This window comes from Cnephaeus nilssonii (assembly GCF_951640355.1).
Source record: "Cnephaeus nilssonii genome assembly, chromosome: 7".
Taxonomy (NCBI): domain Eukaryota; kingdom Metazoa; phylum Chordata; class Mammalia; order Chiroptera; family Vespertilionidae; genus Cnephaeus; species Cnephaeus nilssonii.
The window spans coordinates 41625950-41645254 of NC_137078.1; the positions used below are offsets into that span (position 1 = coordinate 41625950).

Sequence of the window (19305 nt, forward strand, 5' to 3'; positions counted from 1 at the left end):
GATGAGAGAGAAACATCAACAATCATCTGCCTCCTGCATGCCCCCTACTGGGGATCAAGCTTGAAACCCTGGCATGTGTCCTGATGGAATCAAATCAGCGACCTGTTGGTGCATGGATCAATGCTTAACCACTAAACCACACCAACCAGGCTAAAAGAGAAATTTTGTGCAAAGAACCTTTCTAAATGTACAGAAGTCTCTATTCTTTTTCTCAAGGCAATGGAGAACCCTGTGTTGCACTTACTAGTATATTAGTTCCTATAAATACTTAGATTAAAAGTCTGCATCCTTGAACTCTGGACTTATAAATCCTGCATTTCCTGCACATTTTTCTCCTCTAAATGGAAATACATGATGATTCAGTCATCTGTTATGAGAATACTCCATTTCCTATTTACACAATTATTATGGCAGAGTAAGACTAACCATTTTCCGTATAATATGCTGAATTTCTAATGTTTTTATATTTCTAAAACAAATTACTAAAACAATTTAAATTCTTAGACATTAAGCTCTGTCATAGCTCTGAATGCACGTTCAATATTCCTATTTTTTTATATTTCCAGATTGCTTTCAATTAAAGTACAATGAATAAATTAAACAATGTTGATTTATATGTAAATATATTCATATGTACTAAACTATGATTTTAAATTATATTTTACAGTCATATTAAATTTTAAGACTATTTAAAAATGAAAATTATAAAATAATATAATATTTTCAAATAATATGCAATAGATTTGAAACCATCAAAAATAACCAAATAGACACCATTTTACTTTCATACATCTAATATTTCCAAAAATCCTTTGTAATACTAAAGCCGTGGTCCGCAAACTGCGGCTTGCGGCTCTTTGGCCCCTTGAGTGTGGCTCTTCCACAAAATACCACGGCCTGGGCGAGTCTATTTTGAAGAAGTGGCGTTAGAAGAAGTTTAAGTTTAAAAAATTTGGCTCTCAAAAGAAATTTCAATCGTTGTACTGTTGATATTTGGCTCTGTTGACTAATGAGTTTGCCGACCACTGTACTAAAGGATTTGGTGAAAAACATAAACCTTATGATTTACATAAAACATTGCCAAGGAGAACAAAGTTTTAACAAATCTGACCAAATAAATATTTAATATTTTTGACAAATAAAAGTTTTAAATTAACATACCTAACAGGCTGTAAAGATGTATCAATTTTATTCTGTGAGTTCAGCTTTCAGTATGCATACATCTGAAATTGCTTGTTTTCTCATCTATAAAACAAATTATCTTTAAAAGTTGAATTTCATTTTACTCATCTAAAACTAGTAGCCCATTTGCAGGAAGAATCCTGCAAGCGGCCGTTGCAGCCTCGTGCACTGCCGCCTGCCCCACCCCGCCCTGCTCCGCCCCACCCCGCCCCACCCGGGCTTTTCCTCCCTCTTCCTTCTAAGTTGTCTTCAGTCTTCACTCCTCCCTCCCTCAGCATATGCAAATTAACTGCCATCTTTGTTGGGTAATTTGCATACTCGCCCTGATTGGCTGGTGGGCGTGGCTTTGGCTGGTGGGCGTGGCTTGGGCGTAGCGAAGGTGCGGTCAATTTGCATATTGCTATTTTATTAGGTAGGATTACATAATTGTCATTTAAATAAAGGTGTGGGGTTTTTTTTATAAGTTAACTTCAACACTTCCACTGGATTAATACATTAAATATATATAGATCAAAAGTCCTGTTGAATAAGCATGCTTATTTACTGCTGGATAAACTATCAAAAAATTTCATTTATTAGCATATAGTCATAATAAGATTAAACTGTTCTAAAAAATTAGAGAGAAAAATATTTTTATCTTTTGCTGGAGCTTCAAAATCTGTTCTCAGGAAGAGGTAGTAAAAAACAAAAACATAATTACAAACAAAACAAAACAAAACAAAACTTAAATCCCGGCCCTGAGAAACTGAACAGGTACTTAAGCAATACAATAGTGTTATTCTGTGGCAAGTACTCTTCTAAATGGATTAACTTCCTTGATTCTACCAAAAATTGAATGAAGGCAGATACTATTACTATCTGCATTTTTACAGCTGGGCAAACTGAGATGCCTAGAAGTTAAGTAACTCGCTCCAGGTATAAAACTAGTGATGCAGCCAGGATTCAAACTCAAATCATCTGGTGCCACTACCCTTACCCTTCCATGTATAGTCTGTGGACCAAGGCATTCACATCACCTGGAGCTTCTTAGGAATGAAGAATCCCAGGCTTCACCCCAGCCCTATCCAGATGGTCTTACACTGAACTTTGAGAAGCACTGCTTATGCTATTCTAACTTGAATATGATTGTGAGAAACTCAGGCTAGGTTTTCTGCCCAATAATTCTAAATCTTACAGGTAAGTTTGAGGTAAATTATTCAGAAATCCTATATAATAAAGAGGGAATATGCAAATTGACCATCACTCCAACACACAAGATGGCCACCCCCATGTGGTCAATGATGGCTTCCCCCATGTGGACACAAGATGGCTGGCAGGGGAGGGCATTTGGGGGGTACCAGGACAGCAGGAGAGGGCAGTTGGGGGTGACCAGGCCAGCAGGGGAGGACAGCTGGGGTAGACCAGGCCTGCAAGTGAGAACAGTTAGGGGCAACCAGGCTGGCAAGGGAGGGCAGTTAGGGATGACCAGGCTGGCAGGGGAGGGCAATTAGGGGCAATAAGGCCAGCAGGGGAGGGCAGTTAGGGGCGACCAGGCTAGAAAGGGAGAGGGCAGTTGGGGGGCAACCAGGCCAGCAGGGGAGGACAGTTAGGGGTGACCGGGCCAGCAGGGGAGGGCAGTTGGGGGCAATCGGGCCAGCAGGGGAGCAGTTAGGCGTCAATCAGGGTGGCAGGGGAGTGGTTAGGGGCAATCAGGCAGGCAGGCAGGCGAGCAGTTGGAAGCCAGCAGTCCTGGATTGTGAGAGGGATCCCAGATTGGAGAGGGTGCAGGCTGGGCTGATGTTTCCACCCCTGTGCATGAATTTCATGCACTGGGCCTCTAGTCAACAATCTTCTCTAATAAAATGGTAATATGCAAATTAACCATCACTCCGCTACATAAGCCACGCCCACCAGCCAAGCCACGCCCACCAGCCAATCAGGGCGAGTATGCAAATGAACCCAAACCAAGATGGCTACAGCCACAGAGAGCAAGGTTTCCCAGGTAACAGAGCAAGCCAAGCTTTCCATAGCCGTTGCAGGCCTAAGCCTCCACTCAAGCTACAAAGTTTCAATTATAGAAGGTAAACAAATTCAAACAAATGGCGGCAGAATGGAGCTTGAGAGAGCAGGCCAGGGTTGCCGGTGGCAACAGGGGAAGCAAAGCTTTAAAGCACACCCTGGCCGGGCCCACCCGCTTAAGGCAACAAAGTTTCAATTGTAGAAGGTGAATTAACTGCCACAGAAATGGCTGCCGCCCCGGATGGAACAGCAGGCTTGGCTCCGCTCCAGGCTACAAAGTTTCAATTGTAGAAGGAAAATAAATTCCAGATACCAGGGCCTCCACTTGGGTTGCCAGGGGGCGTGGCCCACCTGCAAACCACCACAGGCCCCTCGCTCAGGCCGCCCCACACCCCAAGGGAACCCCCACCCTGATCCAGGACACCCTTCAGGGCAAACCAGCTGGCCCCCACCCGTGCACCAGGCCTCTATCTTATCTAATAAAAGAGTAATATACAGATTGATCATCACTGCAACACACAACATAGCTGCCCCCATGTGGTCAAAGATCCTGCCCCCATGTGGACACAAGATGGACACTACAAGATGGCCACAGGGGAGGGCAGTTGGGAGGCACCTGGCCTGCAAGGGAGGGCAGTTGAGAGGGACCAGGCTTGCAAGGGAGGGCAGTTGGAGGTGATCAACCCTGCAGGAGAGGGCAGTTAGGGGTGACCAGGCTGGCAGAGGAGGAAAGTTGGGGGCAAATAGGCTGGCAGGGGAGCAGTTAAGCATCAACCAGGCTGGCAGCGGAGTGGTTAGGGGGTGATCAGGCTGGCAGGCAGAAGCGGTTAGGGGCAATCAGGAAGGCAGGCAGACGAGCAGTTGGGAGTCAGCAGTCCTGGATTGTGAGAGGGATGTCCGACTGCCCGTTTAGGCCCTAAAAGGGCAGTCGGACATCCCTCCAGGAGTCCCAGATTGGAGAGGGTACAGGCTGGGTTGAGGGACAACCCCCCGCCGTGCACGAATTTCGTGCACCGGGCTTCTAGTAAATAATAATGATGTTTACTATGTACCATTAAGCACTATGGTTAAACAGGATTTTTCTTCCCACAATCCGTAAACTCAAAATTTGGTTCTCTTTTTCCTCTTAGTCTTTCCTGCTTTTTGTACTAGTAATTATAATATGAGTTAAAACCATTCATAAGTGAGTGATATTGGGTTAAAATATACAAAGACAATATGATCTAATGTGTATGCTTCCCAAAAGAAAAGAGCATTGCGACATGTGATTGAAGGCTCTGGAGGCATTTCTATTAGTCTTTTACCCACCCAACTATCCTTAGTGTGAAAGTTTCCACACTGGTTTTGTCTCCTTTTTTGAATACACAGTTTTCATTAATTGAACAAATTGGGTTTGTGTGTGTGTGTGTGTGTGTGTGTGTGTGTGTACATACTATATAAGAATGCTAAATATTCATATATTGTTAAAAATGGTTCTTTGCCCTTTCCCTTTTCTGTGTTTTAAGTTTTAAGCTTCTCAATGCTGAGCCAAGAATTAGCCTTGAGATTGCTGGTAGTGAAAAGAATCTAGAACTGTTCTGTGCATATATTAGCCATTTGCCAAATGTAGCTACTTAAATTAACTCAAGTTAAATAAAATTTAAAATTCAATTCCCTAGTCACCCACAAGCTACAGTTCAAGTGCTCAATATCCTTCCGCGCCTAGTGACTACCATATCAGACAGAGCAGGGTTGGAACATGTCCATCATCGCAAAAGGTTCTCCTGGACAGTGCTGATTCTGGAAAGGGGCCATTATTCTGTCATAAAGCTATTTCTGATAAAGAGGTGAATTGAGAGCATTCATATAAGTATACAAATGAAAATAACCAGAGAGAGTGAGAAAATTACCCAAGAGAGGGGGAAAACATTAAATGGGAGCTCAGAAAGCTCAGTGGTTTGTCAGACTTATTTATGAATGACTCTATTATATGAAAACTATTTCTTTTAAAATATTTTACTGAGCCTTTGTATTAATGCACAGGATCCTTTCCCTTTAATTCTTACTGGAATTTTGCTGAATTTTACTCTGACCTTGATATAATATGCATCTTTTCAGGATTTAGTTGTTATTCTTAAATTTTTTTCACATGTGCTCTTTGTTGTTAAGGTAACAATTTTAAAAGAGTCAAACTTTGCCTTAGCTAGTTTGGCTCAGGGGATAGAGTGCTGGCCTGTGGACCAAAGGGTCCTGGGTTTGATTCTGGTCAAGGGCACGGTCAAGGGCACGTACCTTGGTTTCAGGCTTCTCCCCATCCCAGGCCCTCATCTGGGTGTGAGCAGGAGGCAACCAATCGATGTGTTTCTCTCACATGGATATTTTTCTCTGTCTTTCCCTCCCTTTTCCACTTTCTCTAAAAATCAATGGAAGAATATCCTTAGGTGAGGATTAAAATAATAATAATAATAATAATAATTAATTAATTAATAAGTCAATCTTTACTATCCTTATGCTATTGACACCCAACGTTTTTTGTTTGTTTTGGTTAATCTTCACCTGAGGATATTTTTCCATAGACTTTTAGAGGTAGTGGCAGGGAGGGGGGGAGATAGAGATAGAGACACATTGATTGGTTGTTTCCTGCGTGCACCCCAACCAGGGCCAGGGATCAAGCTTGCAACCAAGGTACATGCTCTTGACCAGAATCAAACCTGGGACCCTATAGTCTGCAGGCAATGCTCTATCCACTGAGCCAAACTGGGTAGGGCAACATCCAAAGTTAAAACACCAAAATTATTTCAAGATAAATGTTATAATCAGGAGAAATGCAAATTACCTTAGCTTCTATGATGTGCTTCATTTTCTCAGTAACCAATTTTCTCTTAAGTTGGTCAATTTCTTGCTGTACTTCAGTGATCTGGATTATAAGGGAATTCTGTATGAGGTATAGTAAGATATCTTTATTAAGGATAACACCTATGCATTTTTATTTTTAACTGCCTTGCTAACATAAACTACGATGTGATAACAAAAACCAAGAAGCAAATCATGAAAATGACGTATTCCATAAAATAAACTTATTGCTTTGGATTAAATTACTATTAATCTGTAGATTTCTTCAGTTTTAGGGACTGCTTTCTCTTTTGTTCTACTACTATAATTCATGTATTATAAAAATAATACAATAAATAAAAAATAAATAAATAGATATTTATAAAAGTTACTATTAAATTAGTACCACAAATACCAACGACTATTAATATGAAAGGAATATGCTGAGTTTAAGATATTAGCAAGGTTTTAGAGATTGGCATAATGCTTTGTTAGCTGAATGAGATTAGAATTAATGTATTTAATAATAAAATCATATACTTTATATAAGAAAAGTTATTTAATTCAAGAACACTTATTTAATGTAAGAAATATTTTTATTATTTTTGTTCAAAAAGTTTATGAGGTATAATGGTCAACGAAGAAATTATTTTAAAATTCAAGCCGCCTTTGTGAAAAAAATACCCTATATTTAAGACAAAAAGTATCAGTTATGGTAAAGAAAAGTATCTCCTAATATGGATAAAGCATTACTTGAGACAATTTGGATTTTATATTTTAAATTTATCTAAAACAGTATACTTTTACTCAGAGAAACACATTGGTGGTTGCCAGGCATGGAGGAGAAAGGAAATAGGAGAGGGACCAAAAGGTACAAATTTCTACTTATAAGATAAATAAGTTATGGGGATGTAATGTACAACATGGTAACTATAGTTAACAATGCTGTGTTGTATATTTGAAAGCTGCTAAGAGAGTAGGCCTTAAAAGTTATAATTACAAGAAAAATGTAACTGTGAGACAATAGATGTTAACTAGACTTATTGTGGTAATCTTTTCACAGTATATACATGTATCAAACCATTGTGTTGTACACCTTAAACCAATACAATGTTATATGTCAATTATATCTTGATTAAACTGGGAAAATATAAATGAGGAAACTTAATATTTCATCAAGTCTAACTCCATACTCTTAATCATGATTAACATATAAAAACATTTTGGGGCCCGACCGGCATGGCTCAGTGATCGAGCATCAACCTATGAAGCAGTAGGTCACAGTTTGATTCCTGGTTGGGGCACATGCCTGGGTTGCAGGCTTGATCCCTGTAGGGTGCATGCAGGAGGCAGCCGATCAATGATTCTCTCTCATCATTGATGTTTCTATATCTCTCTCCCTCTCTCTTCCTCTCTGAAATCAATAAAAATATATTTTAAAAAATAAACTTCATGTCTCTGGTTTTTCAATATTCAAGACCATCTTAAGAAAAAATAAATTGACAAAATGGAATATAATTTAATAATTTCTTTAGAAATACAATAATTTTAGATTATTGTATTTCTAAAGAAATTATAAAATTATATTATTAACCTCCCCACACATAAAAAGAGAAATGTAGTAAATACTGTTTGTCCCCACTGTATTTCACTATGTGCTCATCTCCCATACAATAATAGAAAGTGGCCCTACCCTCAGGTACAGAGTTGTTCATAATTGGCCTAAGTCAGCACATAGCATTCCCTGGTAGGTATTATCAGTCCACAGTAGGTCTGTTATCTCCCGGTGCATGAAATTCGTGCAAGGGGGGGGGGGGGGGGGGTTGTCCCTCACCCCAGCCTGCACCCTCTCCAATCTGTGACCCCTCAAGGGATGTCCAATGTCCAGCAGTTGGACATCCCTCTCACAATCTAGGACTGCTGGCTCCCAACTGCTCGCCTGCCTGCCTTCCTGATTGCCCCTAACCTCTTCTGCCTGCCAGCCTGATCACCCCCTAACCATTCCCCTGCCAGCCTGTTTGCCCCTAACTGCCCTCCCCTGCAGGCCTGGTCCCTCCCAACTGCCCTCCCCTGCTGTCCATCTTGTGGTGGCCATCTTGTGTCCACATGGGGACAGGATCTTTGACCACATGGGAGCAGCCATCTTGTGTGTTGGAGTGATGGTCAATTTGCATATTACCCTTTTATTAGATAGGATGTGTTTGGAAGAGGTTCTCTCTTGGTTTGGAGGTATATAGCCTTCCTTGCCATTGGCAATTCTATTACTACTATGGGGAAAAGCAGGTTTGTAAGGAAACCAACACTCAAAAATAGTGAGGAAATACCAGAAGCACTTAGGCCCTTAAAAACATTGTTAAGCTGTTTATTGTATCTCTTCAGCACCCATTACATAAGATCATGAATTTTCTTATTGTTAACAAGTCAAGATTTGTTTTACTACACTTATAGCCCAAATCATCCTAAATATAACAATACTAACAATTATAAAGCAAATATTTTGAATAGAACTTCTCTAATAGAATGTAAACACATTTAGTAGCACCTTAGAGTCTGTGGTGTTTGCCATATTCTTTGGTTTCATATTGACCTCCCTGGCTTCAAGTTGCAGGAGCACTTTTTTATAATAGAGTTCTAAATCTTCTCGATGTTTTGTTAAAACCTCTTCCAATGATGCTGTGACTTCCTTTGTTTCAAAGTATTTTTCCTTCCAACTATCACAGGCTATAAAAAAATCAAAGGCTATATATAGTGTAAGTCTGACTAAAGGATTAAACTTTTAAAACTGGAAAGGACCCTACAGTTATTTAAACTCTTCTACTCCCTTCCACTTCCTCCCTGAGAAAATCAGAGCTAAGAGCGAAATGTTTATTAAATAACTAGAGGCCCAGTGCATGAAATTCATGCATGGGGTGGGGGGGGGGTTCCCCTCAGCCAAGCCTGCACCCTCTCCAATCCAGGATCCCTCTCACAATCCTGGACCACTGGCTCCTAATTGCTCACCCGCCTGCCTGCCTGGTCGCCCCCAACTGCCCCCTCCCTGCCGGCCTTGTTGCTCCTAACTGCCCCCTCCCACCAGCCTGGTCACCCCTAACTACCCCCCCACTGACCTGGTAGCCCCCAATGCCCCCATGCTGGCCTGGTTGTCCCCAAATGCACACCCCCACCGGCCTGGTCACCCCCAACTGCCCCCCACTGGCCTGGTTGCCCTCAACTGACCCTCCCCTGCTGGCCTTGTTGCCCTCAACTGCCCCCCCTTGCCAGCCTGGTTGCCCTTCACGGCTCCCTCACCAGCCTGGTCACCCCATGCAGCCCGCTTGTTCAGTCGTTTGGTCATCCCTTGGGCTGGCCCTGGGTGGCTGGGCAGCCACCATCCAAGGCTTGTCTGTGCCTCTGGCCAGCCCTGGTCGGCTGGGGGGCTGAGGATACTGGGCACTGCCATCTTGTGGCTGTGGGTGCTTCCATCCTTGAGGGCGTGGCAGTCAATTAGTATATTCCCTCCTTATTGGCTGTGGGTGCCGCCATCTTTGAGGGCAGGGAAGTCAATTAGCCTATTCCCTCCTTATTGGCTGTGGGCACCACCATCTTTGCGACGGCGTGAGGGTCAATTAGCATATTCCCTCTTTATTAGATAGGATAAAAGTACATCTAATATAATAAAACAGTAATATGCAAATTGACCGTACCTTCGCTATGCCCACAGCCAATCAGAGCGAACAAGATGGTGGTTAATTTGCATATGCTGAGGGAGGGAGGAGTGAAGAAAGCAGAAAGCATGGTGGCTGCGCGAGTGGGCGGCGGCGCAGCTGTGGAGCACACAGCCATAGTGGCCTCGGTGGCGGGCAGTGTGAGCGGCGGCGACGCAGCCACAGCTGTGGCCGCAGCGGTGGTGGGCGGGGGCGCGCAGTGGAGGCGGCAGGTGGGGCATGGCGGGCGGTGTGCGAGGCCGCTGCGGCCTTGGAGGCGGTGGTGGCTGCGGGCAGGGCGTGGCGATGCGGGTGGCGCGTGGTGGGATGGGTGGGCGGGTGGGGCGCGCAGCAGCAGCGCGCAGGGCTGAGGAGGCGGCGGCAGTGTGTGCGGCGGGTCGGGGTGATCAGAGGCAGCTGCAGCGCACGGCCACAGAGGCAGCTGCATCAGGGGGCGCAGAGGGTGGGGAGTGCGGGGCGAGGTGGGCTGGGTTGGGTGGGCGGGACGGGCGGGAGGTGCCCCGCCCGTTTGGGCCGCCCCGCCCCGCCCGCCGCAGTGGGAGAGGTGGGGGGCGGGAGGGAAGCCCGCCAGAAGTCTTGCAGGAAATATTCCTGCAACGGGTCCCTAGTTTGTAGATAAGTACTTATCTACAAATGTACTTTTATCCTATCTAATAAAGAGGGAATATGCTAATTGACCCTATATTATCTACAAATATCGTAAAATGGTGATAAATCAAAAAACCACAACCAAGTTTTTCTTTACGCTTACAATTATTTCTGGAAAATCTGTATTAAAAAATACCATGTATAGCAAAATGCACATATTTTTTATTTTCATTACTTTTATTTATAATTATAACTATGAGAAAGAAAGAGGCATAACACACTTTTTCAGATTTTTTTCCTTATTTTTTCTTCCCCCAAAACGACATATTTTGTGATCAGCAGATTCTGATAAATCTTTTATCGAAATTATCCCAACTATATCCCCAAAATTGTGTGGGGTAGAATTTCTCAATCTGAGATCCTTAATTAGAAATTTAACTCTGTCAGCTAGGTAATTGCTTTGGCACTGATGAGATTCTAAGTACAAACTTAACAGCAACACAAACTACATGCTAGCATACCAGATTATGTTCATGTTTGTCTTTTTAGATTAGCAAAGAAATGTAAACCCCATATTAAAAAATTCTATATGGCCGAAACCGGTTTGGCTCAGTGGATAGAGCGTCGGCCTGCGGACTCAAGGGTCCCGGGTTCGATTCCGGTCGAGGGCATGTACCTTGGTTGCGGGCACATCCCCGGTGGGGAGTGTGCAGGAGGCAGCTGATCGATGTTTCTCTCTCATCGATGTTTCTAGCTCTCTATCCCTCTCTCTTCCTCTCTGTGGAAAATTAATAAAATATATTTAAAAAAAAAAAAAAAAATTCTATATGGTGATTTGATTAAAATTACATACTATATGGGAACTTAATTCAAAATTTTCATTTTCGCCCTGTATCTAATTTATGCTTTGTGTAGTAGGCATTTCTTTGTAACTGGTCTCTCTGCTTCTATTCTCATCCCAGGCTATTCCATAAGCCAGTTATTCTGATTTTTCTAAAATATTTTAAAATCATGTGAATCCCTACCTGAAAAAATCCTCCAATGGATTCTCACCTAATTTAGAATAAAATCCAAACTCCTTGAATTGACCCATCTGTTCCTTGCTGAACTTTTGATATTATCTCCCTGTACATTTCTCCTAATTTTTTGCGCTCCAGCCATTGGCCTTATTTTAGGTCCTAAGACTGAAAGCTCATCCCTATCTCCAGAGCTTCACATTTAGTGTACCTTCTGTTCCTGCTCTTTTCCCCCTATTTCTTTTCATACTTGCCACCTTAATAATTAAATCTTAATAATATCTTCACAGAAATGCTGCTCTTGGAAACCCTAGCTAAAGTATCTCTCCTGCCCCATCACTATTTATTTACTTATTTATTTACATTTTTATTTATTTCAGAAAGGAAGGGAGAGGGAGAGAGAGATAGAAACATCAATGATGAGAGAGAATCATTGATTGGCTGCCTCCTGCTTGCTCCCTACTGGGAATCGAGCCCGCAACCCAGGCGCTGACAAGAATCAAACCTGGGACCCTTTACTCTCCAGGCCAACGCTGAGCCAAGCCATCTAGGGCGGTGGTCGGCAAACTCATTAGTCAACAGCCAAATATCAACAGTACAACGATTGTAATTTCTTTTGAGAGCCAGATTTTTTAAACTTAAACTTCTTCTAACGCCACTTCTTCAAAATAGACTCTCCCAGGCCGTGGTATTTTGTGGAAGAGCCACACTCAAGGGGCCAAAGAGCCACATGTGGCTCGCGAGCCGCAGTTTGCCGACCACGGATCTAGGGCAAACCAATTGACTTCTCAGTTCTATTCAGCAGCTGATATTGTCTTATTTATTTGTTTATTGCCTGCTCCCTGCCCCTTTATTTTTTAAAATATATTTTTATTGATTTTTTACAGAGAGGAAGGGAGAGGGATAGAGAGTTAGAAACATCGATGCGAGAGAAACATCGATCAGCTGCCTCCTGCACACACCCCTACTGGGATATGCCTGCAACCAAGGTACATGCCCTTGACCAGAATGGAACCTGGGACCCTTCAGTCCACAGGCTGAGGCTCTATTCACTGAGCCAAACCAGTTAGGGCTCCCCACCCCTTTAGAAGCAAGCTCCTTAAGGGAAGGGTCTCATTTAATGCTGTATCCTTAATATTTAAAACAATCCTGGGAAGTGAAGCACATAGTAAGCTTAAAAAATATTTGAGCTGAAACCGGTTTGGCTCAGTGGATAGAGCGTCGGCCTGCGGACTCAAGGGTCCCAGGTTCGATTCCGGTCAAGGGCATGTACCTTGGTTGCGGGCACATCCCCAGTGGGGTGTGTGCAAGAGGCAGCTGATAGATGTTTCTCTCTCATCAATGTTTCTAACTCTCTATCCCTCTCTCTTCCTCTCTGTAAAAAATCAATAAAATATATTTAAAAAAAATATTTGATGGCTGATACATGCCTTAAACTTGAAATATTCCTGTTGAAATAGAAGGTGATTGATGATTCTCATTTTATAAACAGAGAGAGTAAGGCACAAAGAGGAGAAATAACTTGTGTACTTATGCAAAAGATTGATCTAGTATTAGAATCAATCTTTTGAGTTCTAGTCCATTGTTTGAATCTGTCTAATAAAATTGCTCATTTAAAATACAACAAAGCTGAGTCATTGCCAGCACTTCCAGGATAACATTTTAATATGAAGAGATAAAACTTTCAGAAATATCTCCTGACATTGTCTATAATGTTCAGTCAATTCTTATATGGAATCAATAATTTTGCTGTAAACTGAGAATCCTAAAACCAGTTAATTCGATATAAACCTGTTACACTTATAATTCTCAAGTACAACCCAAAATGCAGGACTCTAAAATAATTTAACATCTCTCAAACCATTATCCTATACTCTCTCCACCCTGACTCATTTTCCACTTCCACCAGTTCTAACAACTATTTCTATTGCAAGAAAACTACCTACTTCTCCTACCTAATTCTCTCATTCATTCATTCATTCATTCATTCATTCCCTTTAGCAAAGCAGACAGACACAAATATCAGAAAACTAAGCACCTTGAGGAAACTAAGGAAATCAAGGCTTCTGAAATGATATTTAAACTGAGATTGAATGATTAGTAAGAAATAGCCAGGTTAACTGGGAAGAAGAGTATAGAAGAAGGTAAGAGAAGCAGATGTGGATGGCAGAGGGGAAAACAAACCTGAAGGCTTGCGTCTGAGAGTAGACACATTTTAAATTCTAGCACATCTTTTCCTGGAAGTGGTTCTTATCTCTTCCATCTAATTTAGGTGTTCTTATCCTGTAATCCTATGCATAGAGTTCTATAGTTCCTTTATCATAGTATTCATCAGGATGCATCATTACTTAACTTGATTATCATTTCCCCATCAGACTCTAAGCTCTTTGAGGGCAGGGACAAAGTTGTTCCTGCCTATTAGTATCTCCTCAATCCTTTTTACAGTAGCTAAATTCAGTAAGTACTTACTACTTATTTAGTAAACAAATAGAAGAATGAATAAATAAATGAATGTCACCTATGAAAAATACTTGAATTTTAATTTAAAAATACCCTACATAAAGAATTGAACAATGATTTCATGTTTTCTGTATTAAATTATATCAAGTGTACCATTTAAACAATAACAGTAAAACAGAAAGTATTAAGAAGCATAAATTCTGTAAAACTTAAGTTTTTTACAGTGATAAAAGATATGTAATAAACTTTACCATCATATTGCTTTGATATTAGTTCTTTTCTTATTGTTTCCAGATATTGTCTTTCTTCCTTTACTTGTTTAATTTGTTTGGTAATCTTCTCTCCTAAAATATTATAACCCATATTCATCAATCTCTAAAAGCTAAAAAATGGTTCATTTCCTAAAATATAGTGTGTAAAACTTAAAAGTGCTTAAATAATAAGAATAAATTTTACCCCAAATTTTATTTTTCTTCCTGCAATATAGTATTTGCCCCTATGGAAAACAATGAGGAGTCATTTCACTTTCTAAGAGTGATACATAAGGGGATTTACATATATGTGAAGAATACAGTATGTCCCATCTGCATTTACATATATGTGTAAAATCAGGTAAAGATCAAGTAGTTATATGTCTTGGTTTAATTCTTTTGGTAAATTTATCTTGGCCCCAAAGTTATTATACTTAAATCTTACATGAAAAAATGTAAATTTTAAATTATATTTTTAAAAGCAAAAATCATTTAGTTATTAAACATATGCTCTAATTAACATAAAATTTATATATTTTAAAATAACAACTTTTTTTTGGTAAAATATACATAATAAAATTACCATTTTAACCATTTTTAGTGTACAGTTCAATGGCATTTACAATGTTATGCAGCCATCACCACCATCCATTTCTGGAACTTTTTTAAAAAATATATTTTATTGATTTTGTACAGAGAGGAAGGGAGAGGGATAGAGAGTTAGAAACATCAATGAGAGAGAAACATCGATCAGCTGCATCCTGCACACCTCCCACTGGGGATGTGCCCACAACCAAGGTACATGCCCTTGACCAGAATCAAACCTGGGACCTTTCAGTCCACAGGCTGACACTCTATCCACTGAGCCAAACCAGTTAGGGCCATTTCTGGAACTTTTTTTTAAACTTTCCAAACTGAAACTTGTTACTCATCCTACCTAATAATAGACAAATATGCAAATTGACCGCACCTTCACCATACCCAAGCCACGTCCACCAACCAAGCCACGCCCACCAACCAATCAGGACGAGTATGCAAATTACCCCAACAAAGATGGCAGCTAATTTGCATATCAAGACAGCGTAGAAAGAAGCCAAGAGCTGCAGAAGGGAGCAAAGCTGCGGAGAAGCAAACAAGCCAGGGGGAGGAGAAGGGAGGAGCGGAGGCAGGGCCGGGGGGGAGGAGAAGAAAGGAGCGGAGGCGGAGCCGGGGAAGAAGGAAGGAGAGCGGGCGGGCTGGCGGAGAAGGTGGGGCGGGGGAGAAGGGAGGAGCGGAGGCGGGGCCGGGGGAGAAGGGAAAAGCAGGCTGGCTGGCTGGCGGAGGTGGGGCGGGGGAGAAGGGAGGAGTGGAGGCGGGGCGGGGGGAGAAGGGAAAAGCAGGCTGGCTGGCGGAGAAGGCAGGGCAGGGAAGAAGGGAGGAACGGAGGCGGGGCCAGAGGAGAAGGAAGAAGAGTGGGCGGGCTGGCAGAGAAGGGAGAAAAGCAGGGGGGCTGGCGGAGAAGGCGGGGCGGGGGACAAGGGAGGAGAGCAGGCGGGGCAGGGTAGAGTGCAGCAGGAAACCCTATTGCAGGATTTTTCCTGCAACGGGAATGCTAGTTATACAATAATTCCCCATTAACATCATTTAACTTTATCTCACAGAATCATCTATACTTATGGTGTCATCATACTTACTCTCAATCTGTAATAAAGAGATTTCAGTTATTCCTGGAAAGGAAGTGAAGGAAAATCAATAAGAGCTGGGAAGGTGATGTACTCTTTTTTACCTATCTGAAAGAAAACATGAAAATCAGTAAGATTTGGTGTGGTGACACATTATTTTCCCCCCATCTGTAAGCATTTGATAATGTACAACAGCAATGCATTTTTTTTTTTTTTACTTACATGGTGGTTTTTTTTTACTTATATGTATTTATACCTATAGACTCTTTCTTGTGCTACAGCTTCTCTATTCCACTATTACTTGGACATTATACACAGTGACTCCAATGTAAAATTTTAAAAAATTCACATTGTGCCCTAACTGGTTTGGCTCAGTAGATAGAGCGTTGGCCTGCGGACTGAAGGTTCCCAGGTTTGATTCTGGTCAAGGGCATGTACCTTGGTTGCAGGCACATCCCAAATTGGGGGGGGGGGGGGGGGCGGGCGGTGCAGGAGGCAGCTGATCAATGTTTCTCTCTCATTGATGTTTCTAACTCTCTTTCCCTCTCCCTTCCTTTCTGTACAAAATCAATAAAATGTATTTTTTTAAAAATATGAGAAATGTGTGTTTAATTTTAAAAAATCCATATTGCTTTTTAAACATGATTTCCTTCCAAGATGTTTGATCTTAGTTACTTCTTTAATATACACTGAGTGGCCAGTTTATTATGATCTCTGAACTGGCCACTCAGTATATATATATATATATATATATATATATATATATATATATATATATATATATTAGAGGCCTGGTGCATGAATTCGTGCATGGGTGGGGTCCAGGCAGCCTGGCCAGGTGGCGGGGACATGGGCGGTTGCCCGGCCTGCCTGCTGGTCGAACTCCTGAATGAGGGGACAATTTGCATATTAGCCTTTTGTTATATAGGATATACACTGAGTAGCCAGATTATTATGCGTTCAGAGATCATAATAATCTGGCCACTCAGTGTATATACATATTTTTTTCTAAGATGGCTAGTGATTTCTTTTTTCCATTTTGAATCAATTTTGATCATCTACATCTGCTTAAAAATTGGATAGTCTATCACATTTTCAAAGTTTAGCATACATTTTGTTTTCATATATTTTCTCTTTTGTATTTGTATCACCTTTATCTTTCCTGATTTTTGTGTTTCTGCCCATTTTTTAAATACATTTTTATTGATCTCAGAGAGGAAGGGAGAGGGAGAGAGAGATAGAAACATCAATGATGAGAGAGAATCATTGACTGGCTGCCTCCTGCACACCCCATACTAGGGATTGAGCCTACAACCTGGGCATGTGCCTTGACCAGGAATTGAACCATGATCTCCTGGTGCATAATCGATGCTCAACCACTGAGCAACACTGGCTGGGCTCGGCCCATTTTTGATAAAGTACTTCAAGCTTTTCCAATGATGTTTCTCCCACTGCCACTTTATAGATCTTGAATTGTTTTAATTCTGCTAGTTTTACTTCTGTAAATTATTAGGTACTACTTAATCTTTATTAAGCCATTACTACTACTTTGTTTGATTATTCTTTTTCAAATTTATGTTATTTTATTTTATTAACTTATAAAAGCCAGGTTCTCACAGGATAATGATAACTGCTTAAATTAGAATCTCTCCATGCATCCTCCCAACTACTATAAAAAGGAAGCAAATAAAACCAACCATAATTTATGTCTACAGATTAACTAGGACGCAGAACCTTTTAATTTACACATGCTTTAATTTATGTACAAGTGGGGAAATAAACACCCTAGACCTGTGGTCGGCAAACTGTGGCTCGCGAGCCACATGCGGCTCTTTGGCCCCTTGAGTGTGGCTCTTCCACAAAATACCATGGCCTGGGAGAGTCTATTTTGAAGAAGTGGCGTTAGAAGAAGTTTAAAAAATCTGGCTCTCAAAAGAAATTCCAGTCATTGTGCTGTTGATATTTGGCTCTGTTGGCTGATGAGTTTGCCGACCACTGCCCTAGACCAGCAGCATAGTGTGCTCAGGAGCCGACAACTGATCTGAGTCGGAGGTGACTATACATTAGAGAGAACTCCCTGAGCCTGATAAAGAAGGTACCTATTAAGAAGGGCTCCTAATGGCTAACTGGGCTCACATTCTAAAAATACAGACCCTAGCAGCCAATTCTACACAGGGGCCTCTCACACAAACTGCACTTCATGGAGATGTCTGCACTGAACTGCCTGCCTGCAGTTTCTGCCAGCTGAGCCAGCCCGCATAAGGGAGTTTCTGGAATCCTATTTCAACCAATAGGACTGAGGCTTTCCCCATCCAATCAGAGCTGCTCAGCTATATTCTCTCCCCGCCCCCCACCCCCATCAACATCTTCACAGACCAATCACAGCAGCTCCATTCTCACCAATCAGGAAAGTGCTAAGACTGAAGGAAGACTTTTCCTGGCTGAGCTAAAACAGAAGATGTCTCACCAGAGCAAAGCTAAACAGACCAACAAAGGCAGAGCAGACTGGCAAGGAACAGAGCACAGCAGAGTGGAACAGCAAGGAGCAGAGCAAAGCAGTCTACTTGGACAGGGACCTGGCCCCAGGATACAGCCCTGATGTATCACAATTGAGCTGTTTTGCTCTGAATAAAGTTTCCTTCTTACCACAGCCCTAATTGGATATTCCTGTTGGCACTGAACTGACGCCAAAGACCATCAGTTAACAACTATGAGCAGACAAACACAGTAAACATCAACCATAGTTTTGTCTGGAAATACAGTACAGAAATAATAATAAGATCTGATCTGGTAAATTGGAACACTTTCTATAAGGAATGTAGAAGAAAGGGGCTTATAGAATGTAGGGGGCTAGAGGTGGTAATCATGGGAAGACATAGCTTCTGAGAGGAAAATGCTTCAAAAATGAGAGGTATTCCTTTGGGCCTAGATGGTAAGAGAAAAGAAGAAAGTGGCCAAGATAAGAGCTCTGTGGAATAAAATTAGTAGTGAGAAAACAAAAAACAAAAAAACAAAATACAGCAAACCCATGGACACAGACAATAGGGTGGTGAAGGCCTGGGACTGGGGAAGGGAGTGGGCTGGAAGGGGTCAATGGGGGAGAAAGGAGGACATATGTAATACTTTCAACAATAAATAAATAATAATTATTTTTTTAATAAATGAAAAAAAGAAGAAAAAAAATAAAACCACCCAAAGAAAACAGACCCCCTTCCCCCAACTGCATTTTGCCATATCAACAGAAGAGGGCGCTCATAACCTAAGCAGAAAAGCCACCAAAATACCACTCTGTTCCTATGAACACCTGTTATTACTGATAAAGAAAATCCAACACAAGTAAACGTGAACAACATCTACAAAAGAATCTAGCATCCAGTTAATTTTTAAAAACTGTCAAAATTGATAACTAAACCAAAACAAAACAGGTAGCCATAAAGCAGAGAAAAACTTAACACTCCTAAATCTAAATAAATTATAATTAAGTAAGCTTTTGCAGATATTAACAAATATCATAAATAATAAATTAATAATTCAGAATAAAAATGTAAAAATAATAGAAATATGTAAAATGGAAGTTGGCCAAACAGAAGAAATTACAGAAAAAACTAAACTGTCTCAGAAATGAATAAATTAG

At 41.3% G+C, this 19305-nt stretch overlaps 1 protein-coding gene across 1 annotated transcript; it reads right to left on the minus strand.

Annotated features, from left to right (window-relative positions):
- Nucleotides 1–273: 273 nt before the first annotated feature.
- On the minus strand, nt 274–18897 carry SPATA1 (spermatogenesis associated 1; the record flags this gene model as incomplete). The annotated part of the gene is given in 8 exon segments (XM_079776555.1): nt 274–337; nt 1162–1197; nt 1199–1245; nt 5996–6094; nt 8534–8712; nt 14011–14103; nt 15684–15716; nt 18879–18897. Coding segments are annotated over 8 exon segments (570 nt in total).
- Nucleotides 18898–19305: the final 408 nt, after the last annotated feature.